This window comes from Orcinus orca, chromosome 6 (assembly GCF_937001465.1).
Source record: "Orcinus orca chromosome 6, mOrcOrc1.1, whole genome shotgun sequence".
Lineage (NCBI taxonomy): Eukaryota > Metazoa > Chordata > Mammalia > Artiodactyla > Delphinidae > Orcinus > Orcinus orca.
In genome coordinates, this window is record NC_064564.1 from 111,222,318 (window position 1) to 111,249,282 (window position 26,965).

Genomic DNA, 26,965 nt, shown 5'->3' on the forward strand with positions numbered 1-26,965 from the left:
GTTTGGGTGATGTGAGCAGATTTATGAAAGAGAAATTAGCACCAATGTGTAAGGTCAATTTGAAGGGGAAAACACTAGAATAAGAGCGACTACATAGGAGATTAGTAGCATAGTTTAGGAAAGAGGTGGTGAATATTCAAATTAAGCCACTGAAAGTAGAAAATGGGGATGGATTTTAAAAGTATTTTGGAGATAGGACTGATATTTTGGAGATTGGGTTAACAATTGGATATGGATGCGAGAAGGAAAGAGTAATAAAAGATAGCGGAGGCTTTTAACCTAGATAATTGAAGATGGCGATATTATTAGCGGATATAGGAAACACATAAGGAAATGCTGGGAGCTTTTCTTTTTTCTCTTTTCCTCTCTTTAATTTTTTTGTTTTGTTTTGTTTCTTTATAGGAAATGCTGGTTTGATGGAGGGGAGATTAAAGATTTGTGGTAGTTAAGCCAGATTTGCATTGCCATCAGGATCCCAGTTGGGAAGTGTTCAGTTTGGAAATATAACTTAGGAGAAAGGTCAAGTTTAAAGATTTAGCTTGAGAGTCATTCACTTAAATTCATAGTTGAAGGGATGATGTTGCTCAGGAAATCTGCAGGTAAGAAGAAAATAAGGCCAGGGGTAATGACTTTTCCATGGGTTGTTTGTCAATTCTGAGAGGTTAAGCTGTGCTTTTGACAACTTTGGAGGGCTGAGAAGGCAAGAATTGGTGTCTAGGTATCTAGGACTTATCAAGGAAGGATACCTTGTTTCCCTGCTTTGTGTTAGGATTTATACTGATACTATCAGAGCTACATCCTAGTAGTAGGGGTGCACTGGAAGTACATAGACCCTCGCAGAAACTGTAATTCTGTTTCAGAATACCTCAGTCCTTGAATTGGATTGCTAGTCCTCAAAGGTGCCTGGACAAAGCAAATATATATTTTTTGTGTGTGTGGAGAAAGATAGCATCATTCTAGGCTTCAAGTTGTTTCTATAAACAAAGCAAATAAAACATTGGGGACACAATCAGAAAAAAAACAAACAGACCTACGAAAAGACATAACAATATATACTGAAACCAGAAGAAATGACAGACAATAGGAACAGATCCACAGAACTCTAGAAAATAAAAGGATCTGATATGGACTGTAAAATAGTATCATTATATATATATATCTCCAAGGAAATAAGCAAACCAGAGAATTTTGTCAGAGAACTGGAAACCATAAAAAAGCTCGTATGGAAATATTAGAACCAAAAATTCAATAACCAAAATTAAGAATTCAGTGCATGGGTTTTATAGCAGGTTAAACATAGCTGAAGAGAGAATTAGTTAACTGGAAGATGGGTCATAAGAAAATAAACATGCTGAAGAATGGAGAGACAATAGGATAGAAAATCAGGAGAGAGAGTAAGGGACATTGAGGATACAGTAAGAAGTCTAATAATGTAATTGTAGTCCCAGAAGCAAACATAATAGTGGGTCAAAAGCAATATTTGAAATGTAAAGGCTGATACCTTTCCAAAACTGATGGAAGACTCTAAGCCCTAGATTTATGAAAAGGTACAGTCCCAAAAGAAGATAGATAAATAGGAATCCACAGTGAACACGGTCAAAACAAAAGCAACCAGAGAGTAAAATAAGAGTGGCCTCAGAGGAGTAGCAATTAGGCTGACCACTGATTTCTTTTCTTTTTTTTTTTAACATCTTTATTGGAGTATAATTGCTTTACAATGGTGTGTTAGTTACTGCTTTATAACAAAGTGAATCAGATATACATATACATATATCCCCATATCTCCTCCCTCTTGCGTCTCCCTCCCACCCTCCCTATCCCACCCCTCTAGGTGGTCACAAAGCTCCGAGCTGATCTCCCTGTGCCATGCGGCTGCTTCCCACTAGCTATCTATTTTACATCTGGTAGTATATATAAGTCCATGCACTCTCTCACTTTGTTCCAGCTTACCCTTTCCCCTCCCCGTGTCCTCAAGTCCATTCTCTACATCTGCGTCTTTACTCCTGTCTTGCCCCTAGGTTCTTCAGAACCATTTTTTTTTATTCCATATATATGTGTTAGCATACAGTATTTATTTTTCTTTTTCTGACTTACTTCACTCTGTGTGACAGACTCTAGGTCCGTATACCTCACGACAAATAACTCAATTTCGTTTCTTTTTATGGCTGAGTCATATTCCATTGTATATATGTGCCACATCTTCTTTATCCATTCATCTGTCGATGGACACTTAGGTTGCTTCCATGTCCTGCCTATTGTAAATAGAGCTTCATTGAACATTGTGACTCTTTTTGAATTATGGTTTTCCCAGGGTACATGCCCAGTAGTGTGATTGCTGGGTTGTATGGTAGTTCTGTTTTTAGTTTCTTAAGGAACCTCCATACTGTTCTCCATACTGGCTGTATTAGTTTACATTCCCACCAGCAGTGCAAGAGGGTTCCCTTTTCTCCACACCCTCTCCAGCATTTATTGTTTGTAGATATTTTGATGATGGCCATTCTGGTGTGAGATGATACCTCGTAGTTTTGATTTGCATTTCTCTAATGATTAGTGACGTTGAGCATTCTTTCATGTGTTTGTTGGCAATCTGTTTATCTTCTTTGGAGAAATGTCTAATTAGGCCTTCTGCCCATTTTTGGATTGGGTTGTTTGTTTTCTTAATATTGAGCTGCAAGAGCTGTTTATATATTTTGGAGATTAACCCTTTGTCCATTTGTTTGCAAATATTTTCTCCCATTCTGAGGGTTGTCTTTTGGTCTTGTTTGTAGTTTCCTTTGCTTTGCAAAAGCTTTTAAGTTTCATTAGGTCCCATTTGTTTATTTTTGTTTTTATTTCCATTTCTCTAGGAGGTGGGTAAAAAGGATCTTGCTGTGATTTATGTCATAGAGTGTTCTGCCTATATTTTCCTCTAAGATTTTGATAGTGTCTGGCCTTACATTTATTTAGGTCTTTAGTCCATTTTGAGTTTATTTTTGTGTATGGTGTTAGGGAGTGTTCTAATTTCATTCTTTTACATGTAGCTGTTCAGTTTTCCCAGCACCACTTATTGAAGAGGCTGTCTTTTCTCCATTGTATATTCTTGCCTCCTTTGTCATAGATTAGTTGACCATATGTGTGTGGGTTTATCTCTGGGCTTTCTATCCTGTTCCATTGATCTGTATGTCTCTTTTTGTGCCAGTATCATACTGTCTTGATTACTGTAGCTGTGAAGTATAGTCTAAAGTCTGGAAACCTGAATCCTCCAGCTCCGTTTTTTTTCCCCTCAAGACTGCTTTGGCTATTCGGGGTCTTTTGTGTTTCCATATGAATTGTGAAGTTTTTCGGTCTCTTCTGTGAAAAATGCCATTGGTAGTTTGATAAGGATTGCATTGAATCTGTAGATTGCTTTGGGTAGTATAGTCATTTTCACAATGTTGATTCTTCCAATCCAAGAACATGGTATATCTTTCCATCTGTTGGTATCATCTTTAATTTCTTTCATCAGTGTCTTAGAGTTTTCTGTATACAGGTCTCTTGTCTCCTTAGGTAGGTTTATTCCTAGGTATTTTATTCTTTTTGTTGCAATGGTAAATGGAAGTGTTTCCTTAATTTCTCTTTCAGATTTCTCATCATTACTGTATAGGAATGCAAGAGATTTCTCTGCATTAGTTTTTTATCCTGCTACTTTACCAGATTCAATGATTAGCTCTAGTAGTTTTCTGGTAACATCTTTAGGATTCTCTATGTTTAGTATCATGTCTGCAAACAGTGACAGTTTTACTTCTTCTTTTCTGATTTGGATTCCATTTATTTCTTTTCCTTCTCTGATTGCTGTGGCTAAAACTTCCAAAACTATATTGAATAATAGTGGCGATAGTGGGCAACCTTGTTCCTGATCTTAGTGGACATGGTTTCAGTTTTTCACTATTGAGAACGATGTTGGCTGTGGGTTTGTCATATATGGCCTTTATTATGTTGAGGTAAGTTCCCTCTATGCCTACTTTCTGGAGGGTTTATATCATAAATGGGTGTTGAAGTTTGTTGAAAGCTTTTTCTGCATCTATTGAGATGATCATATGGTTTTTATCCTTCAGTTTGTTAATATGGTGTATCACATTGATTGATTTGTGTATACTTGCATTCCTGGGGTAAACCCCACTTGATCATGGTGTACGATCCTTTTAATGTGCTGTTGGATTCTGTTTGCTAGTATTTTGTTGAGGATTTTTTCATCTATGTTCATCAGTGATATTGGCCTGTAGTTTTCTTTCTTTGTGACGTCTTTGTCTGGTTTCGGTATCAGGGTGATAGCGGCCCGGTAGAATGAGTGTGGGACTGTTCCTCCCTCTGCTATATTTTGGAAGAGTTTGAGAAGGATAGGTATTAGCTCTTTAAATGTTTGATAGAATTCACCTGAAGCCATCTGGTCCTGGGCTTTTGTTTGTTGGAAGATTTTTAATCACAGTGTCAATTTTGTTGCTTGTAATTGGTCTGTTTATATTTTCTATTTTTTCCTGGTTCAGCCTCGGAAGGTTGTGCTTTTCTAAGAATTTGTCCATTCCTTCCAGGTTGTCCATTTTATTGGCATATTGTTACTTGTAGTAATCTCTCATGATCCTTTGTATTTCTTCAGTGTCAGTTGTTACTTCTCCTTTTTCATTTCTAATTCTGTTGATTTGAGTTTTCTCCCTGTTTTTCTTGATTAGTCTGGCTAATGGTTTAACAATTTTATTGTCTTCCCAAAGAACCAGCTTTTAGTTTTATTGATCTTTGCTATTGTTTCCTTCATTTCTTTTTCATTTATTTCTGATCTGTTCTTTATGATTTCTTTCCTTCTGCTAACTTTGGGGTTTTTTGTTCTTCTTTCTCTAATTCTTTAGGTGTAAGTTTAGGTTGTTTATTTGAGATGTTTCTTGTTTCCTGAGGTAGGATTGTATTGCTATAAACTTCCCTCTTAGAATTGCTTTTGCTGCATCCCATACGTTTTGGGTCGTCGTGTTTTCATTGTCATTTGCTTCTAGGTATTGTTTGATTTCCTCTTTGATTTCTTCTTGGTTATTTAGTAGCTACTGTGTAGCCTCCATGTGTTTGTATTTTTTACAGTTTTTTTTTTCCTGTGATTGATATCTAGTCACATAGCATTGTGGTCAGAAAAGATACTTGATATGATTTCAATTTTCTTAAATTTACCAAGGCTTGATTTGTGACCCAAGATATGATCTATCCTGGAGAATGTTCCATGAGCACTTGAGAAGAAAGTCTATTCTGTTGTTTATGGATGGAATGTCCTATAAATATCAATTAAGTCCATCTTGTTTAATGTGTCATTTAAAGCTTGTGTTTCTTTATTTATTTTCATTTTGGATGATCTGTCCATTGGTGAAAGTGGGGTGTTAAAGTCCTGCACTATGATTGTGTTACTGACGATTTCCCCTTTTATGACTGTTAGCATTTGTCTTATGTATTGAGGTGCTCCTGTGTTGGGTGCATAAATATTTACAATTGTTATATCTTCTTCTTGTATTAAGCCCTTGATCATTATGTAGTGTCCTTCTTTGTCTCTTGTAATAGTCTTTATTTTAAAGTGTATTTTGTCTGATATGAGAATTGCTACCCCAGCTTTCTTTTGATTTCCATTTGCATGGCATATCTTTTTCCATCCCCTCACTTTCAGTCTGTATGTGTCCCTAGGTCTGAAGTGGGTCTCTTGTAGACAGCATATATATGGGTCTTGTTTTGTAACCATTCAGCCTGTCTATGTCTTTTGGTTGGAGCATTTAATCCTTTTACATTTAAGGTAATTATCGATATGTATGTTCCTATTACCTTTTTCTTAATTGTTTTGGGATTGTTATTGTAGGTCTTTTCCTTCTCTTGTGTTTGCTGCCTAGAGAAGTTCCTTTAGCATTTGTTGTAAAGCTGGTTTGGTGGTGCTGAATTCTCTTAGCTTTTGCTTGTCTGTAAAGGTTTTAATTTCTCCATCAAATCTGAATGAAATCCTTGCTGGGTAGAGTAATATTGGTTGTAGGTTTTTCCCTTTCATCACTTTAAATATGTCTTGCCACTCCCTTCTGGCTTGCAGAGTTTCTGCTGAAAGATCAGCTGTTAACTTTACGGGGATTCCCTAGTATGTTATTTGTTGCTTTTCCATTGTTGCTTTTAATATTTTTTTCTTTGTATTTAATTTTCGATAGTTTGGTTAATATGTCTTAGCATGTTTCTCCTTCGGTTTATTCTGTATGGGACTCTCTGCGCTTCCTGGACTTGACTATTTCCTTTCCCATATTAGGGAAGTTTTCAACTATAATCTCTTCAAATATTTTCTCAGTCCTTTTTTTCTCTTCTTTTCTGGGACCCCTATAATTCGAATGTTGGTGTGTTTAATGTTGTCTCAGAGGTCTCTGAGAGTGTCCTCAATTCTTTTCATTCTTTTTTCTTTATTCTGCTCTGCAGTAGTTATTTCCACTATTTTATCTTCCAGGTCACTTATCCATTCTTCTGCCTCAGTTATTCTGCTACTGATTCCTTCTAGAGAATTTTTAATTTCATTTATTGTGTTGTTCATTATTGTTTGTTTGCTCTAGTTCTTCTAGGTTCTTTTTAAGCATTTCTTGTATTTTCTCCATTCTATTTCCAAGATTTTCGATCATCTTTACTATCATTCTGAATTCTTTTTCAGGTAGACTGCCTATTTTCTCTTCATTTGTTTGGTCTGGTGGATTTTTGTTTTGCTCCTTCATCTGCTGTGTGTTTCTCTGTCTTCTCATTTTGCTTAACCTACTGTGTTTGGGGTCTCCTTTTCGCAGGCAGCAGGTTCATAGTTCCCATTGTTTTTGGTGTCTGCTCCCAGTGGGTAAGGTTGGTTCAGTGGCTTATGTAGGCTTCCCGGTGGAGGGGACTGGTGCCTGTGTTCTGGTGGATGTGGCTGGATCTTGTCTTTCTGGTGGGTGGGACCATGTCCGTTGGTGTGTTTTGGGGTGTCTGTGACCTTATTATGATTTTAGGCAGCCTTTCTGCTAGTGGGTGGGGTTGTGTTCCTGTCTTGCTAGTTGTTTGGCATAGGGTGTCCAGCACTATAGCTTGCTGGTCATTGAGTGGAACTGGGTCTTAGCATTGAGATGGAGATTTCTGGGAGAACTTTCGCCATTTGATATTATGTGGTGCTGAGAGGTCTCTGGTGAACCAACGTCCTGAACTTGGCTCTCCCACCTCAGAGGCACAGCCCTGACACTCAGCTGGAGCAAGACCCTGAGCACACGGCTCAGAAGAAAAGGGAGAAAAAAAGAAAGAAAAATAAACAAGATAAAATAAAGGTATAAAAATAAAAAATATTAAAAATTTAAAAGGAATTAAAAAAACAAAAAAAAGGAAAGAAAGAAGAGAGCAACCAAACCAAAAAACAAATCTACCAATGATAAGAAGCACTAAAAACTATACTAAAAAAAAACAAAAAAAACCCAGACAAACAGAACCCTAGGACAAATAGTAAAAGCAAAGGTATACAAAGTCACGCAAAGAAGCATACACATTCACACTCAGAAAAAGAGAAAAAGGAAAAATATATATATATTGTTGCTCCCAATGTCCACTGCCTCAATTTTGGGATGATTCATTGTCTTTTCAGGTATTCCACAGGTGCAGCGTACATCAAGTTGATTGTGGAGGTTTAATCTGCTGCTCCTGAGGCTGCTGGGAGAAATATCCCTTTCTGTTCTTTGTTTGCACAGCTCCTGGGGTTCAGCTTTGGATTTGGACCTGCCTCTGCGTGTAGGTCGCCTGAGGGCGTCTGTTCTCCACTCACACAGGACGGGGTTAAAGTAGCAGCTGATTAGGGGGCGCTGGCTCACTCAGGCCGGTGGGAGGGAGGGTACAGAATGCAGGGCGGGCCTGTGGCGGCAGAGGCCGGTGTGACGTCGCACCAGTCTGAGGCACACTGTATGTTCTCCCAGGGAAGTTGTCCCTGGATCACGGGACCCTGGCAGTGGCGGGCTGCACAGGCTCCTGGGAGGGGAGGTGTGGATTGTGACCTGTGCTCGCATATAGGATTTTTGATGGCTGTGGCAGCAGCCTTAGGTTTTCATGCCTGTCTCTGGGGTCTGCGCTGTTAGCCGTGGCTCGCGCCCGTCTCTGGAGCTCATTTAGGCAGTACTTTGAATCCCCTCTCCTCGCGCACCCCGAAACAATGGTCTCTTGCCTCTTTGGCGGTTCCAGACTTTTTCCTGGACTCCCTCCCGGCTAGCTGTGGTGCACTAGCCCCTTTCAGGCTGTGTTCTCGCAGCCAAACCCAGTCCTCTCCATGGGGTCTGAATTCCGAAGCTCGAGCCTCCGCTCCCAGCCCCCACCTCTCTTGGCCGGCAGGTGAGCAGACAAGCCTCTTGGGCTAGTGAGTGCTGGTCAGCACTGATGCTCTGTGCAGGAATCTCTCCACTTTGCCCTGTTCACCCCTATTGCTGTGCTCTCCTCTGTGGCTCCGGCACTGTACCCAACAACTGCAGAATACATATTCTTTTGAAGCACTTGCAGAACATTTTGAAAGTGAACTATATTTTGGGCCACAAAACACCTCTCAATAAATTTTCAATAATTTAAATTATAGAGTGTGTTTTCTGAGTACAATGAAATTAAACAAACAAGAAATCAGTAACAGTGTACACGTGTCCAGCCTTTCTGTCCTTGCGTAAACTTCACTGGATGTGCACCCTTGGGAAGGAGAGGAGTGGAATGAGATTTAGTTTATTAACACCATTAAGTTTAAAAACTGAACAGTATCTGGCTTCCATCCCTCATTTCAAATTGAATCACATAATGGGGATGAAAACATATTGATTAGAGAGAAACTATTTATTAGAGGTAAAATTGTTTACAATGTAAATAAGCTACATGTTCCATTATATACAACTTGGCATTTCAACATTTCATAATCTGTTGCATTTAATTAGGCACAGTACATAAAGTATGCATCACAGGTAAACATGGGAAACACAGTGGCAAATTTTTCTGATTTGTGCTTTATAAATGTTCAGTTTGCTAATCTCATTCATGATGTTTTAGTGTTAGCTGCAGCTTTTCCAAAGTGCTGATGCTCTCCCTAACGTATTTTATGCAAGGAAGCAAAGCTAAGGATGAACTCTATAAAGTTCTGCACTTCTGCCTCTTAAAGATTAAGTCGTTAAGTAATCATTTTTCTCTTTTATTTAACATTGTTATTAAAATGATAAATAAATGTAGTGATAGAATTTGAAATGTAAGATATAATTAATGCTAATTAATAAATTGGCTTTCAATGACTGCAGAGACATTGTAGATGGTTTAGCTTTTTAATTTGAACATGGCATTTTTCTTAAAGGCAAAGCAATCTGGGAAACTTTAGTGGCTTGAGATTTACAAAGTGTCTGATTTTAATTATTTCAAGAATTCTCAGACCTGCCAACCCCCTCCTCCAGATAGAATACAGGAACGGGATTGCTGATTCCTGACCTGCCAACCCCCTCCTCCAGATAGAATACAGGAACGGGATTGCTGATTCCTGCAGCTGTGTGGGCCAGCATAGTGCCTGGCACTTAATACTCTTCAAGATGGTTAAATGACTTCCAAGTGCTTTTTTTTTTAAAGAAGATTGGTTACCTTTTTCACTGAAAAGTACCTTTTTCTAATTAGAAAAAACCCCAGAACTTGCTTATCTGAAATCAATTTGGATAAAACTTGAAAACACACAGAAAAACACAAAATTGGAAGTTACTTATAAACCCACTCTAAAAGATAATCACGTATCGGTACGTGTGTCCTAGTACTTTTTTTGTATGCATACGTGTATGTGTATGTTTGCGTGTGCACACCTGTGTATCTCTATGTGTAAGTATTTTTAACCCCCCCAAATTCTCATGCTGTGTGCAGAGAAGGAAGAAGCCCTTTCCTCCTCTTTACAATATATTGTGAATATTTCCCACATATCGTTTTCTTCAACATTTTTAATCAATGATTATATTCCATTACACAGATGTGCTATAAATTAACTTCTCTTTTTACTATTGTAAGTAGGACTGTGGTGAATCTCTTTGCACATATATCTCTAAATATTTCATCAAGATAAATTCTTAGTAATGCTGAGTCAAAGTGTATGTATATCCACATTTGCTGGCATACTTTACGGAAAGATTATGCTAAATAATAAGTAAACTGTATCTACCCCTTTCTGTTTATTTCTTTAAATGTTTTTGATTTCCTGAAGCTGACAAATTTGTTCTTTGTTGAGCTCCAAAATGTCACTGCGACACATCATTGTGATTTCCTGAGTGAGCCTTGTTTTTATAGCTGAAGGTCTTTACTAGATACACCCCATCCAAGGGGCTCCCACATGTACTCATACAAATAAGTTAATGCAACTAGAATTAGCCTGCTCACTTAAGGGAGCAGTCTTGAACTCAGGTGCACATGCTTCACAAAGAAGCTGAAGATTTTCCATAGGGTACAAGGGCATGCATGGTTTTAAGGTTATCACTGGTCAGCTTTCCTTGTGTGTGTGTGTATGTGTGTGTGTGTATGTGTGTGTGTGTGTGTGTGTTTACTCCTTCCTGAAATCCACTTGCCTCAGAAAGCTGCTGTGGTAGTAGCTCATGTGGCTGTCCTTTTCCCTCTTCCCCTTTTTCACTTGCCCTTTTCACGTTTAGGAAACGGATAGTCCCACCCATTGCCCCAAAGTCTGAGACCCTCTCTGGTTCCCAGCAAGGGATTGTGTGAAATATTGGTGATAACCAAACCTCCTTCAATCAGCACTTTATAACCCAGCACCCCTCTGATTAAGAAATGCATGTGTTAATTCTGTATTGAAGAATGTGTTCACAGTATTCACTAGTTTACAAATAATTTAGTGAATCAGAATTAAAGCAATGTTCCCCTCCAAAGTACTCTCAGTAACTTCATAAGGGGGAATTTCAATGCTGATAAATATAGAACTTTTAATAATAAAGTGTTTCAACTATTAAAAAAAAGAAATACATGGGTGATAAAACCTTACTTTTGATGGTCAAAATAAGTATTATTTGTCAAAATAAGTATTGGTATTGCTTTGATTAATTTTAGACTAACTGTGATGATAGCTTAATCCAGAAGGATATGTTAAACATGTAGAGCATTATAATTATAGTAAATAAAAAGAGTTTAAAAATTTCAATTTCCATATATTACTTTTGTAGAGCATAAAAGTATATTGCAAAAAAAAAAGTATATTGCATTAGGATAATATGGGAGGGAAATGAAATGGAAATGTGCTTCCAAAACAAAAGAGAACGCAGCATTTTTGACTATTAAAGAAAAACGAGTTTATGTATTTTTAAAATGGATAGTGGGTATCAAATTGCTTTGCTATTTATATTTGGTTGGATACATTTTAAAGAATAGCATTACAGTTTTATTTTAAAATGTCAACATTTATGACATACTGAAATAACATTGTTTACAACTCTATAAACTTATAATGAAAAATTGTAGATGCCAACTTAAAAAATGTACAAAGGAGAAAAAAATGTGTGAGCAGATACCTGATTTTTTTCAACTTTTTTAGGCAGTATTCCAGCAAAAAGTGTGACACGGGACAGGCACCTAAATGGGAAGGCTGCCTCACCTGGCCTCAGGTGGCCTCACGGGAACGTTCCTCACTGTACTTCCTAGAAATCTCAGGCTCCCCTCCCTTAGTGAGCCCTGGCGTAGTGGAGGTGGTGAGATCACCTGCAGAGCTCTTCTTCCGGCTTTCCCTTGCCTGGAGCACTCTCCCCTTCTCTGTACCTTAGCCAGAGCCTGCCAGTCCCTCAGGTGCTTTAGGTCCCTCAGGGCTGGTACCCATGCCTCCTCCCTCTCTCTCGGCTCCCTCGTTCTCCACAATGAAAATATGCCTCACTTGTTAGACCTCCACCAGACATCACCTCTTGCAGAAACACTCCTTGATTCCCCTTTCCTCTTTTCCTTTAGAATGGTTTCTCCTTCCTCTTTCACTATAAAAGAGGGGTTCAGAAGTTAAGGGAAAAGGGAGTTAATTAGACAATAGGATGAGTCTCTGGAATCCTGGAGAGGTCCAGGTAGAGGGAGGCAGTGGCTTATGTGTTCGGCTTGTGTCAACAGAGCTTCTAGAGCTTTGTACCTCTGAGATACGGAGTCTCAATAAAAATACTGTTGAATTGAATTGAAGCTGAAGTCCAGTTCAGGTTTCACCTTACCTCTGAATTCCTTGATTTCCCAGATCTGCTGGGACTTCTCTCCTTCCAAATTCCTTGTGTACTTATAATCTATTCTGTACAGCTTGGTGTGTCATCATCACCATCCTGCAATTTTTGTTAATTATTTTGAGTGTCTAGCATTGTTTTTATAACCAAATTGTAAATTCTAGGCAGGTACCTATTTATTTTTTCATCTCCCCATGCCACCTACTATAGCACTGGCCATAACAGATACTCAATAAACATATCCCAGTTCATTGTAAAAAAGGAAAAAAATTGATGGGGTGTCCTGGGGTTGAAGTATGGATATGTCACACTTCACTGTATGATTTTGGACCACTTGTGTATAGTCTGGATCTCTTGATTCTTCATTGATAAAACATAGGTGGTAGTGATAGCTAATAATATCAGGTAATCACTATGGGCCAAAATCATTAATGTACCTAACATTTCTATGAGGTACAAATAACATTTCTATTACTACTCTTATTGTTCTCACTGTATATGAGAGTAATATAAAGTACTAAAATAATCTGCCCAGGATCACTCATAGTAAATGGCAGTGTGGATTTGAAACCAGACCCTGAGTCCCAAGCATTTACCCATCATGTGATACTGCCCATATCTGATGTATCTACCTCAGTTAAAGATTCTAAGTGAGTAGAAGGTTCTGGGTATCTTTTTGAAAGAGGTAAATAAGTGACACAAAAGTTGAATTTAGTTACATATTTGGAAAACATTTTTACTTTTTTCCCCAGCTTTATTGAGATATAACTGAAACATAACATTGTTTAATGTATACAACGTGTTGATATGATACATTTAAAAATTGCCAAATAATTACTGCACAGTGTTAGTTACCACCTTCATCCCCTCACATAGTTTCCATTTCTTTTTCCTAGTGAGAACATTTAAGATGTACTCTTTTAGCAACATTCAAGTATGTGATACAGTATTATTAGCTATAATCAACCCCTGGTAACCTCCAGGGGTTTCTCTGAGTTTGTCTCTTTTAGATTCCACATTTAAAAACATTTTACTTTTTCCCAGTCCATAGGTTATCTTTTCCTTTTGTTTATTGTTTCCTTTGCTGTGCAAAAGCTTATAGGTTTGATTAGGTCCCATTTGTTTATTTATTTTTGCTTATTAGGTGCCATTTGTTTATTTTTGTTTTTCTTTCTATTGCCTTGGGAGAGTGACCTAAGAAAACACTGGTACGATTTACATCAAAGAAAGTTATGCCTATGTTCTCTTCTAGGAGTTTTATGGTATCATGTCTTAGATTTAAGTCTTTAAGCCATTTTGAGTTTATTTTTGTGTATGGTGTGAGGGTGTGTTCTAACTTCATTGATTTACATGTGGCTGTCCAACTTTCCCAACACCACTTGCTAAAGAGACTGTCTTTTCCCCATTGTATATTGTTGCCTGCTTTGTCAAAGATTAATTGTCCATAGATGTGTGGCTTTATTTCTGGGCTCTCTAGTCTATTCCACTGATCCATATGTCTGTTGTTGTGCCAGTACCACACTGTTTTGATTACTGTAGCTTTGTAGACAATAGTATTGTCTGAAGTCTGGGAGGGTTATGCCTCCTGCTTTGTTCTTTTTCCTACAGATTGCTTTGGAAATTCTGGGTCTTTTATGGTTCCATATAAATTTTAGGATTATTTGTTCTAGTTCTGTGAAAAATGTCATGGGTAATCTGATAGGGATCGCATTAAATCTGTAGATTGCCTTGAGTAGTATGGCTGTTTTAACAATATTACTTCTTCCAATCCAAGAGCATGGAATATCTTTCTATTTCTTCGAGTCATCTTCAGTTTCCTTTATTAATGTTTTGTGGTTCTTAGCATATAAATCTTTAACCTCCTTGGTCAGGTTTATACCTGTTTTTTTGTTTGTTTGTTTTTTGGTTTTTGGTTTTTTGCAGTACGCGGGCCTCTCATGTTGTGGCCTCTCCCGTTGCGGAGCACAGGCTCCGGATGCGCAGGCTCAGCGGCCATGGCTCACGGGCCCAGCCGCTCCGCGGCATGTGGGATCTTCCCGGACCGGGGCACAAACCCATGTCCCCTGCATTGGCAGTCAGACTCTCAAGCACTGCGCCACCAGGGAAGCCCTGATGTGATTTTTAAAGGGATTGTTCGTTTACATTCCCTTTCTGATATTTCCTTGTTAGTGTGTGATGTGACCGACAAGGGATTAATTTCCAAAATATACAACCAGCTCATACAACTCAATAACAAAAAAACAACCCAATTGAAAAATGGGCAGAAGACCTTAATAGACATTTCTCCAAAGAAGGCATATGGATGGTCAATAGGCACATGAAAAGATGCTCATCATCACTAATTATTAAAGAAATGCAAATCAAAACTATTATGAGGTACCACCTCACACTGGTCAGAGTGACCATCATTAAAAAGTCTACAAATAACAAATGTTGGAGAGGGTGTAGAGAAAAGGGAACCCTCTTACACTGTTGGTGGGAATGTAAATTGGTGCAGCCACTATGGAAAACAGTATGGAGGTTCCTCAAAAAAATAAAAACAGTGTTACCATATGATCCAGCAGTCCCATTTCTGGGCATGTACCCAGACAAAACTATAATTCAAAAAGATACATGCACCCCTATGTTCATAGCAGCACTATTTACAATAGCCAAGACATGGAAACAACCTAAATGTCCATCAGCAGATGAATGGATAAAGATGTGGTGTGTATATATACAATGGAATATTACTCAGACATAAGAAAGAATGAAATAATGCCATTTGCAGCAGTATGGATGGACCTAGAGATTACCATACTAAGCAAAGTCAGAAAGAGAAAGACAAATACCATATGATATCACTTATATGTGGAATCTAAAATACGACACAAATGAACATATCTCTGAAACAGAAACAGACTCATAGATGAAGAGAACAGACTTGTGGTTGCCAAGGGGGAGGAGGGGTTAGGGAGGGAAGGATTGGGAGTTTGGGATCAGCAGATGCAAACTAGTATATATAAACAACAAGGTCCTACTCTATAGCACAGGGAACTATATTGGAACCATAATAAACCATAATAGAAAAGAATATGAGAAAGAATATATATATGTATATATGTATGTATGACTGAATCACTTTGCTGTACAGCAGAAATTAACACAACATTATAAATCAATTATACTTCAGTAAAATATTTTTTTAAAAGAAAGAAAGAAAAACATTTTACTTTTTAAAGGCAGTTGGCAGTCTGCAGCTGAATTGAGTCAGGGGAAATGCATGGCTATAGTAATTGGGAGAGAACAGAAGCTTTTCCAGCCACTTCTTGGCCTTGCAGAAGGGCTCCAGAAGATCACCAGCCTGCAAAATGTTCACTACTCATTTCCCTGATTGCCAAAGGCGTACAGTCTGGGAGCTGGTAGCAATGAACGTCAGTAGGAGGAGGAGAGTACTTGTGGGTTTTGTTGTTTTTGTTTTTGTTTTTTTTGCGGTACGCGGGCCTCTCACTACTGTGGCCTCTCCCGTTGCGGAGCACAGGCTCCGGACACACAGGTTCAGCGGCCATGGCTCACGGGCCTAGCCGCTCCGCGGCATGTGGGATCCTCCCGGACCGGGGCACGAACCCGTGTCCCCTGCATCGGCAGGCGGACTCTCAACCACTGCGCCACCAGGGAAGCCCAGTACTTGTGTTTTTATTCTTGTTTTTAACTGATCTTAAAATTCTTGCCTGGCCCTTTGCCTTCTGCACAGTCCAGAGTCACGAATCCTTGATATGTGGCTCGAAAGAGAAGCACAGGACAGTATATTCCCTTTTTGTCCACCAATTTTCTCTTTGTGTTTCTATTCTGGGACCAGTGTACAGACCATTCAAGTTCAGAGAGAGAGCAAGCTCTGCTCTCCTTTGAGCCAGTGTGTACAGCCTGGCTCCACTGTGAGCCCTGTGTAGGAGAGGGCCACGTGTGCTCTGTAGCTTTTGGTGCTTCCAGCTGGGTGACTTTTGCAATTGTATCCATCTGATTTTGAAATGTGAAAAAACTCCTGAACTTAGGTGTCGATTTATACATTAATTACACCGATCTCAGTTGCAGCAGTGTGGTCTTAATAGCTGATTGCTGCAATATCCAACTCTGTGATATCAGAATGTGACGTGCATATTTTAATTTGAGAAATAGTTTAACATTTTTAGATATTCATTTAGATGTGGTTATGCAGGTTAAACATAACGTATGATCACTGCTTCTTTCATTGCTTCCAATTAAACCTTGCTTGTTAGTTTAACCTCTAGGTAATCCCATCAAACAATTGATGTCAAGGAAACACTGCCCACAGTAGCTTCGGATGAGTGGCCATTAATTTTAATTGCCTTGATATTAAAGATTAAGAAGTATCGGGACTAGCAGAATAGAAACGATCTGATGTCAAGCAAATCCACTTGCTAAAGCTTCCTCAGGCTGCTGGTGATATTAAAATTTTACTATGAGAATTAAATAAACCTTTATTAGTGATGACTGTTGTTTGATTGGTCCAGGGGTATGCATCAACACAGAATTCTTACATATCTGGAGATGAGACCTTTGATGGTATAGAGATTCCTCAATTATGAAACCGTTAATAAAGCTGTAATCAGATTTTCCAGGCTAGGTTTCATTAATGTATTATAGCTTCTCTGATTGTCAAGGTAATATTAACTACAAAGTACAGAATCCAACAGAGAATTGTTTAGAAGAAGAGAATTCTAAGATGGGCCTTTCTTGCTAAATTCAGAGTTGGGGAATTTTCATTAATTATGCTTAAGAAATTCCAAATTCCCTCTCAACCAGGAATATCTCCCTTTGCACTATAGATACATTCAATATTTAACTCTTTCAGAGGGCTGACAGTCTTACTCAGACAAGCTAGAGTGATATATATTGAAGGAGGTTTTTGTGAGCTGGTCCGCTAGGTCTGCCTCCTGAGCTGAGGATATGCTTGTGACAAGTGAGTTGGGGGCTATGAGAACTTGCTTTAACAAGCATAGCCAGAGCGAATGCCTTTGGGGTCATTTTACAGTCTTAATTCAGAACTTTTATTTTTAGAGTCATATAATTCTGGTCTGGGAATGGATCCTAAGAGTCACTGAGGCTGCCTTCTCCTGGTGCGGAAATCCCTCCCAGAGCATCTGCCTCCATGCTCTTGGAGGCCTGGGCCCCACATCAGCATCATCTCGGCTTCTCCCTCTCCCCTGGCCTCCACAGTGAGTCAGTGGCCAAATTCTGCCTATTCTAGTCCTCTTCCATGACCTCTGCCCTCTCCACGACTCCTGTTCTGCCGGGCTCAGGTCCTCCTCACCTCCTCACCTGTGTGCCCTCCTGACTCTTCCTCCCCCACCACGTCCCACACAGTTATCCCATGCACCTGCCCCACACACATGGGGCTGAAAGAAGGGAGGGCAGAGGAGGCCGATGGCAGAGTGGAGTTGGGTCCCTCAGGGCTGTTTGAGAGCCTAATATTGTGACAGTCTAGATATTGGAACTAAGGCCCATGAGTGGAAATGGAAGGGAACCGGATCTTAGTTCCAAATAGAAAGCTGTGTATCCGTCAGAACTATCTAATGGTGGAATCAGGGACTTTGTGACATGGCGAATACCACGTCTCTAGTGGTGGAGATGCCATGAACATGAAGAGAAAATGGAGACGGAGGCGCAGGTTAAAGGACACATGAATTCTCTTTTAGACCTGTTGAGTTGCAGGTTGTGGCAGAACATTTCTAAGGAAATGTTCTAAAAATTGAGAACTGAAATTCTTCATAGAAGTTAGGGATAGAGATGGAAATCTGGGAGTCATTCACAGAGACAATGGTTGAAATCGTTAATAGAGATAAGATTGCTCAGCACGTGTGCGCGCGCGCGCACACACACACACACACACACACACACCCTGGTGTGTCAGGGAAGGAGAAGCAGGAGCATAATGTCACAGAAACCATGCAAAGAAAGCACTTTAAGAAGGAGCCAGAGGTCGGGGGGAGGTAATTACAAGTATCAGATGCTGCTGAGAAGTCAAACAAGTTGCGGAGAGAGAAGGCCATTGGATTTGGGACAGGTGTGATGCCTGTGACCACCTCAATCAATCACCTAGTCCTGGAGATTGTTAAGATTGTTACATGAGAAAACGTATGCAAAGGGCTCTGTGATGCTCAGTGCAAAGGAGATGCTCATTAAATAGTTACTATTCCCACCACTATTTGAAATGAAGGAAGGAAGGGGCACGTCTAATCCTTCATTGGGTCGGGGAGTTGTGTGGGGGGATGATAGTGGAACAGAAACGGCTAGGAAGGCCTGATCTGCAGCATATTTGCTTCCTGATGAGTTTTGGCTTGTTGCTGTCTGAACCAGTGTTCATGGTGGCTGCACAGGTCTTCAGCTAGTGTGCTGCCCTGTGTGTGTGGCACACAGTGACCGCCCCCCAGGATGGGACAGTGTGTGGGCTGCTGCAGGCCAACATTGTCTTCCTCATGTGGCTCCCTTGCCAGGGCTCTCTAGCTTTCCCTGAACGGATGAGTGCCATAGTTTGAAGAATGAGAGTTCTATTTCCAAAGCAATTGAAGACTTGGCAGAGATGGTCAACTAGCATGCCCATTGGTGTAAATTGGGTTGGAGGGCTTATACCACTCCTTATTTTCCCTCAGGGTCCCTAAATGGCTGTTCAGGATGAAACAGTGACCCACCCCGCCTGATACCACAGCAGCATGCCCCTTTGACACATTATTAAGAAATTATTAAAAAGTGTTTTTAAACTGTTACTTTAACAAAAGAGAGGTCAGAGCCTTTTATATAGCAAGTGGGTACCTATTCATAAATTGCTGTGTGGGTTTTAGCTTCTTTATATAGCTCAGCTCCCAGGTGCCTGAACACTCAGTGTAACTACAGGCAGTGAGTCTTGGGCTGAAGTTTCACTGTCAATGAAATGTGATGAAATCTGCCTGTTGCCAAGATCCTCCTTAGAAATCTCTTCCATTTGCTCTGGTTGACACCATAAGTAGTTTGCAAAAGAAATAAGTATGTCCTACCTGATGAAATCAGCCACTGATTCTGCATTTGCATTTGACCTTATTGCAATTGCTTGAGTTTTCACGTTGTGACCTTCTCACATGTTAACTGGCACAACTTGAGCAGCCATCTTGGCAGACATACAGTATCTTCTAAGGCAGGAGACAAAGGGTTTTTTCATCCATTATTAATTGATGTTACTCTTTTTAGCACACCAAACATGATTTTACTGTACAGCTGCCAAAATTGTTCCAGACCCCAAAAGAATAAGTCATTCTTTCAGAAGCATTTCTTATTATTTACCTAACTTAACAAATGTTTCCTTTAGTTTTTCAGCTCCTTTTCAGGGGACTAGTCATTTATATATTAATTGGTATATACCAGTTGACTATTTTTTATGAACAGTGCTCCCAGCCATTTTAGTGTTACTGGGGCCAACTCCAAGAAGTGGTCTTATTCCAAGAGTGTTGAGAGGTTTGCCAAAAGAGCAAGTGAGCCTCTGCACCATTCTGCATCATCCCCAGGGTGTGATCACAGGCTAGGAATTGAGTGTCCTCCAAGGTCTCCCTTTGGTGTCCTACAGTTATTATTGGAAGTTTGATTTTTGTTCCTCTCTTTGAACCTCGCTTCCCCTTACTCATATCCCTGTGATTTGTAGGTATCCAACTGGTTTGGCAACAAACGAATCAGGTACAAGAAGAATATCGGCAAGTTTCAGGAAGAAGCCAATCTCTACGCTGCAAAGACAGCCGTGACAGCTGCACACGCAGTGGCAGCAGCCGTGCAGAACAACCAGACCAACTCGCCCACCACGCCAAATTCTGGTGCGTACGGGCGCTCACTCCTTACTCAGCTCAGGCAGCCTTATGCCACAAAGCCCTGTCCCACAGACCAGGAAACAAGAGCCATACTGGGGACACAGTGGACTTATAAAGGAAGATTTATATTAAAATGCAGACTTGTTCTTGGGGTGGGTGAATGAGTGGATAGCCAGAGCCTGTAGACCCGTATTCACAGTGAGTGCCACTCCGTACTGTTAGATTCTGGAACTTTCACACTTAGCAGTGTTTTTAATTCAGCAGTTAAGCAAAGTGCTATCACTAACGATTATTTTAACTATACTGTTCCATGTGTCATTTTAAAATCAATAGTGGTCTGTCAAAGAACGAGTGAAATAGAAGTGGGAGATTTACCTGTTGCTGTGAGTAATGAAGCTGGTATGTTGGGGTTAGGACAGCAGGGCTTTCTACCTGATGTAGCTGCAGAGTCGAGTCTGCTGTCCTTACATCTCCTTAGCACCTGTGCTGACTTGGTAGGCTCAGCACGTGGTTAGCTGATCAGGATGTGGTTAGCCGTGAGGGGTATGGTACTTAACACATGGATGCAATATCTTGGCTGCTCATACAATACATTTTGGCCAGATTTTATGTGGCATTTTTTGATGGAGTTGGAAACATCTTAAAATTAGAGGGAACTTGAGTAGCAATGAAAGATGTGCGGCTAGTCCAAACAGATGGACTTGAGAAGCAAATCAAGGGACTTTTCTAAGGAGATAGTTTAAATATATCTTTAAAAATTCAGAAAGTGAGGGGTTTTTTGTTTGTTTTGGTTTGTTGTCTTCTTCCCCCCAGCCCCCAAGTTCTTTTTTTTTTTTTTTTTTTTGCTGTACGCGGGCCTCCCACTGCTGTGGCCTCTCCCGTTGCGGAGTACAGGCTCCGGACGCGCAGGCTCAGCCGCCATGGCTCACGGGCCCAGCCGCTCCGCGGCATGTGGGATCCTCCGGGACCGGGGCACGAGCCCGTATCCCCTGCATCGGCAGGCGGACTCTCAACCACTGTGCCACGAGGGAAGCCCCCCTCCTCCAAGTTCTTTTTAATGGAGCGTGGAAACTGATGAAAGTTAGGCAGAGCGTATGGCTTAGAAAGAGCTTGAGAAAAATGTTTCTTCTCTGGGTAATTGTCCACCATGACAGTTAATGATGGTGAAGAGCTCACTTAATGACCAAGTCCTGGAGATAAATGAAAACAAGGGGATGGTTCCAGGCCAGCTGCTGGGTGTTTTTCTGTTTGTTTTGATTCTCTCTTTCTTTCGTATGTGGGCTTCCCCATTGATAGGACTTTCCTAGATGCAAAATGAATCACAGGACCTAACTCCTTTGAGTTATTCTCCGTCCTCCTAGATCTAGAAATGCCTTATGTTGTACACAACCTTTCCCTTCTGTACCTTTTCTCCTTTCCCTGCCTCTAGGTCTTTGAGGATTATGTGTGTAGCTCTCTGTTATTCAGCTACTTAACTCTTTCCTTTCCAGGTTCTTCTGGTTCTTTTAACCTCCCAAATTCTGGGGACATGTTCATGAACATGCAGAGTCTGAATGGGGATTCTTACCAAGGGTCCCAAGTCGGAGCCAATGTGCAATCACAGGTAGGAGAAATGCCCCAGCTGGGGCCTTTCTAGCAGGGTAGGGTTTGGGCTCAAAACTCCTGACTCTCAACCCGTGGAAGTGGTCTGCACACCGTGCAGACCCTGTGCTGGGTGCTTCCGGACGTTACCATCTGCCCCAACATTTAATTTAATGAGAAGTCAAGTGAACAGTGGCTTTGGATGATTCAAACCTGATAAACTTTGTGAATGCATTCGGCTCTGGCTTGAGCTCATGGAGAGGGGTTGGGTGCATATTACTTTCGTGACAAAATAGAACAGAAAAATTGTGTGTGCCAGTGTGTGTATGCTTTTAAAATATATTACTCTGTTTCATTTCTGTATTTATTTTTTTAAGTCAGAATACAAAAACCTGAGTTCTTAAAGTATATTCCAGGTTCACCTCTTTTTCTCATCCTCTTACTGGAAAGCAGCTACTTGTTTTTATGCACGTGGGAGTGTGTGCGTGTGTGAGAGGGTGAGCCAGTATACATATTTATAAGTAGTTTCACCCACAGCCATGCTCATTTGGCTGGTGTAGATGCAAAGTTTGCATGGCCATGAAGATGTTGTTGTTTGGCTGGCATGAAAAACAAAGATGTGCGAGTTTAAATATGCAAAGAATTGTTGAAATTCTGCCAGTCACATTTGATTGATAAATTTGTCTTTCATTCAAGATGCTAAACCCTCGTGGCACACATGATTCAAATTGTTTCCTTTTGTAAGTAATGATGTTTTAATAGATTTGGGATGATGAATTTTGTTTTGTCTCACTTCTAGGTGGATACCCTCCGTCATGTTATCAATCAGACGGGAGGCTACAGTGATGGCCTTGGAGGAAACTCACTGTACAGTCCACATAATTTAAATGTGAGTACTCTGGGGAACCAGATTTGAAGAGCTGTAGGAACAGCGTCAGGTAAACAGTGGCTAATAAATAAATTAATGGCCATTTTACTTGGCTTCTCATCTCTTTGGCAGGTGGGGAAGGCAGCATTTTTAGTGTACTTTTATTTTATGAACCTAAACACTGATGTTACCTTCATGCCATTAGAAGTCCTCACAGAGGCCCAGGGTGGCTGGCATTCTGTCATCAATAGAGACTTAAGCATCAGCCCATTAAGATGCCATCTCCCACTGGCCGTGCTGTGTTCCAGGGAGATGGTGAAAAACAGGTCATTTATCTTAGACTCGAGCAGCAGGAAAAATTCCCAAACACAGCTCAGGTGAAGGGGAGGAGGGCCCCAGACAGATCAACAAACCAAGCTAAACAAAGACTCCTGTTCTTAAGAGTAACTTGCTGTATTGTCAATGTGGGATGCAAAACACGTCCAGCATTTTCCATGGCCTCTCAGTTAAGTACGCAGGAAATAATTTTAACTTTAGTAACCAATTGACCAGAACTTCACTTTTCCCCCCGCCTGACATGGATGGAAAATAGCAAACTCACAGCACCTAAAGGGGAGCTGCGGGGACTGGGTCCCCAGGGTGGAGTGGTGGACAGAATCTGGTACTCCAGGCTAGGGAGGAAACGAACTGCCCAACACATGGTAGTAGAGTCAGAAAGAAAACAGAGAGAAGTCTCCCTTTTTGAGGACTAGCTTTCTATGAGAGTAAATATTAATGATTTAAAAAGTGATTGAGGATGTTCAATTGTAAAAGGAAAACAGGACCATTAAATACTCAAATCTTCTACATTTGAAATGTCAAATCTTTCTTTTTGGGTTTATAAATAACTCGTAATAACCCACAACAAACCATATAAAAAGCCTTTTAGTTGCATTTCTCCTTTTTCATTTAAGTGTTTTGAAATGCTTCAGAGAATGTGCGATATCCTTATCAACATGATAAAATATGAAACTGTGATTGCCTGCAGCATTTTACAGACATGAATTCCATCTTTGCTGATGAGGCTTGATAAGGCGCTGTTGTATAATACAGTGCATAATCTCAAACCACCAGAGTAAGGATTAATTTATTTTGAAAAAAAGAATGCTTGCTGACAACCTCTCCTCCAGCTGCCACGCTGGGTAAAAATATTGTACATTTGTTGTTTATAAATTTGGATAAAAGAGGAATGATGTTTACTTCAGATGGAATATCTTTAGACTTGTATCTGTGTAAGAGATTTTCTTTTTCTAAGTATATTTTCATACCTGAGTGGTGAGAACAGCTTACCTATTAGATACAGGAGAGGATTTCTTCGAGTCCACACAAACACACACGCGCTTGTCACCATCCAACCTGCACAGCTGAGGCTTTGAAGATCAACCGCCATAGCTTTATTTTTTTTCCTAACCTGGATTTGATACACCTAAAGCCTGGAAAATCCTTCTCCCTTCGGCTCTGGTCATCTCTGTGTGGTTGTTTGGTCCCTCTCTCTCCCCACCATTTCTCTGTGGACCTAGAGGGAGGAAAGGTGCTTTATATGCAGGACTGTGCAGTTAAGCTGAAGACAGGGTTCCCTAAGAACAGCACATTGGGAGAAGGAAAAACTCCCAGCCCAAGGCTGGGCGAGGAATCTCAGTAGCCTAGCAGCGCAGGCCTAAAAAGAAGATATTTTGGATGGACTCGTAGAACAAGTTGCAGACGGATGTGAGGGAGTCAGGGGGACCTTCTGCCCCTCACTGGCACTGGTGTGGGAGGTATAGGTCTGGGGGCAGCACAGCACGAGGCTGGTCTGTGCCGCAGGCACTGGGTGGCAGAGAGCTCACCCTCGCCTTCTCTCCAGAAAGGCCCGCCCCGTCACTTCCACTCAGTGTTCCCCAACTCACAAGCCCAGCACCTCCCTCTTCTTGACTGACATAAAAATATGTAGCGACAAGCTGTCTGCCACAGCAGAAATCTGATCAGACATTGATTTCAGCAATTGCCTCTATAGGCGAAGACATAAGGCAAATTTGTTTCTGAGCACTGTTACTGCGGATGCAGGTCTGAGGCAGGAAGGGCCAGTGGCATGTGAAGAGCGGTAGCAACATCCCGAATAGGAGCCCCAGTTACAGATAATTGGAATCCAGATTTGAATAGTGTGTGCTCCTCCACAGTTCATGCATTTTCATTCTGCAAGATCCTATTTGGAGGGAAATTCTGGCCTTCATTTTCCAAGGGTTATAGTAGCTGGCTGTCAGTCTTGTATAGAAAAGGGGCCTGGGGGTGGATGGGCTTCTTCTCTATGGAAACGAGGATTAAGCTGGGTTGAAGTTTATACTTTGTGGAGCCCAAGGTCTTGCCAGAGCATTGCATTGAGCTTCTCCACTGCTCGCTTCTTATAAGATTTTTCTTCAAGTCACTTGATTTTTATCAGCAAATCAAAGGCCGAGCTTCGTGCCAGCTTGAGACCAGCTGAAGCCCTCCTTCAGCGTGCTGATTTATTGCCAAGTCTTTACTTGGTAGGATGGATTTGTTTTACATGCATTTAATCCCACTTTAACACATGCTTCAAACTCCTGCCAAAGTGGGTTTAGAAAATACATTTTGCTAATGCATCTTTGCTCTCATGTTGTCATCGGGGTATTTTCAATTGGGGAGGAGAATTAATATGTAGACGTGCACCCGTTGAACTGTGCTTTTCCTTTCAGGCTAATGGAGGCTGGCAGGACGCAACAACTCCATCTTCTGTGACTTCTCCTACAGAAGGCCCAGGAAGTGTGCACTCTGATACCTCTAACTAATCTCTGGCAACACTTTTCCCTGAGCTGACATGCCTTGATAAGTGCATTCAGAGCAATAGGAGGAAAAGGAAAGCGTTTTTGTAGCCCACCATCTACAGCTTTACTGTAAAACCTTGTCTTATTAGAGAACTTGGTAAATCTGTTTTTTAAGGAATCATAATCATTTGTATTTATACTTAAAAACACACAATGTTAAAAAAGCACTTTATCCAATTAGGCCAAGATTTAACATTGTTGACAGTCCTATAGCTATTTTATCATAATTTATTATCAATATTTTACATTAATGGTTTCTCACTTGCCAATTACTTGGCCTTAAGGGTAAAAAGTACAATATGTGCTAAACCTCAATCGCTAAAGCAGATACAAAGACTCACCTCACCTAAATTGAACTTCTTGCATATTTCCATTGCAGACTTTGATTGTCCTTCTTTCATATCACTAATGGAGTTGGAATAAAGGAGCTGTTTGGCTACCTGTTAATGATGGTTGTGTTTAAGAATCTTCCTCGTCACACTTGGGTTTCGATCTCTTATGTTATAATTAGATCAGAGACCGGTAGCATCTTTTCTCTCTCTGAAAGCACCAGTGCCCAGAGTCTGCTCGGTAATTAAATTATGCATCCAGATTGTTTTGAGAGCTGAAGATACTTGCTGCTGATAGAGATGACCACGAGATCCGTCTGGGGTTTTATGGTGTGCACTGGGTGCTGCACAGACTTGTCAAGGTTTGCTATGTCCTCTGGGCATTCGCAAAGGCCCTGTTCTCTGGAGTGTTGTATATAGTGTAGCAAAAGAGTATTTATACATCTCACCAATCAAAACACAGCTTTATTACCTCATGCGAACTCATACAAACCAATAGAATTTCAACATGTTCTGTAGCTTAGAGTGCTCACTTACTACCTCTGAACAATACTCACGCTGTAGTTTGTCTCTTTCTTATCTTTTTGCATCTTGTAATTTACTCTTTGTTTCCCTTCATAAAATGTAATGTACATTGTAATCTTTTAAAAGAAAAATCAGGGTTGCATTTGCAACTTTTAAAAAACCAAGAGTGGAAACATTGGGTCTTAAATTAACGCAGGATCAGTAAAACTGTTGTAAATACTGAGAAACATTTTGAATGTTCTTCATCTTGTTACTAATCCATGCAAAAAAAAAAAAAAGCGATGACTAATTGTGATGCATTCAGATTTCAGTATTCAGTACTGTATATTTCACCCTGTGTAATGGGGCCCCCTCTCCTTTCTCTCTTTTTGTATTGTATGCGATTCTGAAACTGATTGAGTCATGAAAATAATTTGTGGCGGTGATTCTAATGTATTAAAAACGTTTCGTGTTCCTTTCTAACTGGATTACACCCTGGATTGAAAAAGTCTTCCTCGTGGTAGTTATATGTAGTTTCAAACATGAATAAACTTTTTGCTTTCATGATTAAATGTTGATGTAATTTCTTACCCCACCTGGTGAGCCAGTCAGTGCAGGCAGAGGAGAAGGCCTGCCCAGAAGTCAGTCTGAGCATGTAAACGTGTGGCCTGTCAGAGAGGGACTCAGAAACCAAGGTGAGGCTGAGAGTGGCTAACTACACTTTCTGCAGGCTCCCAGCCGGTTCCTGGACCACCGTCACATGTCCTCACTTGATACTTACGCTCTAAGAATACCACAAGGA

General features: G+C 40.4%; 1 protein-coding gene across 7 annotated transcripts in view; it reads left to right on the top strand.

Annotated features, from left to right (window-relative positions):
* The window catches only part of PBX3 (PBX homeobox 3), a 230,973-nt gene extending 204,238 nt beyond the window's left edge, over positions 1-26,735 (top strand). For 5 of the 7 annotated variants that reach the window (XM_049710708.1, XM_004269216.2, XM_049710707.1 and 2 more), the window contains 4 exons: positions 19,864-20,029; positions 21,514-21,626; positions 22,404-22,493; positions 25,202-26,735. In XM_049710708.1, coding sequence (XP_049566665.1) covers positions 19,864-20,029; positions 21,514-21,626; positions 22,404-22,493; positions 25,202-25,294 — 462 coding nt within the window. In that variant the 3' untranslated portion in view covers positions 25,295-26,735. The remainder of the gene's footprint in view (positions 1-19,863; positions 20,030-21,513; positions 21,627-22,403; positions 22,494-25,201) is intronic. The other 2 variants (XM_033427194.2, XM_049710709.1) reach the window with 1 other exon arrangement.
* The last annotated feature ends 230 nt before the right edge of the window (positions 26,736-26,965 follow it).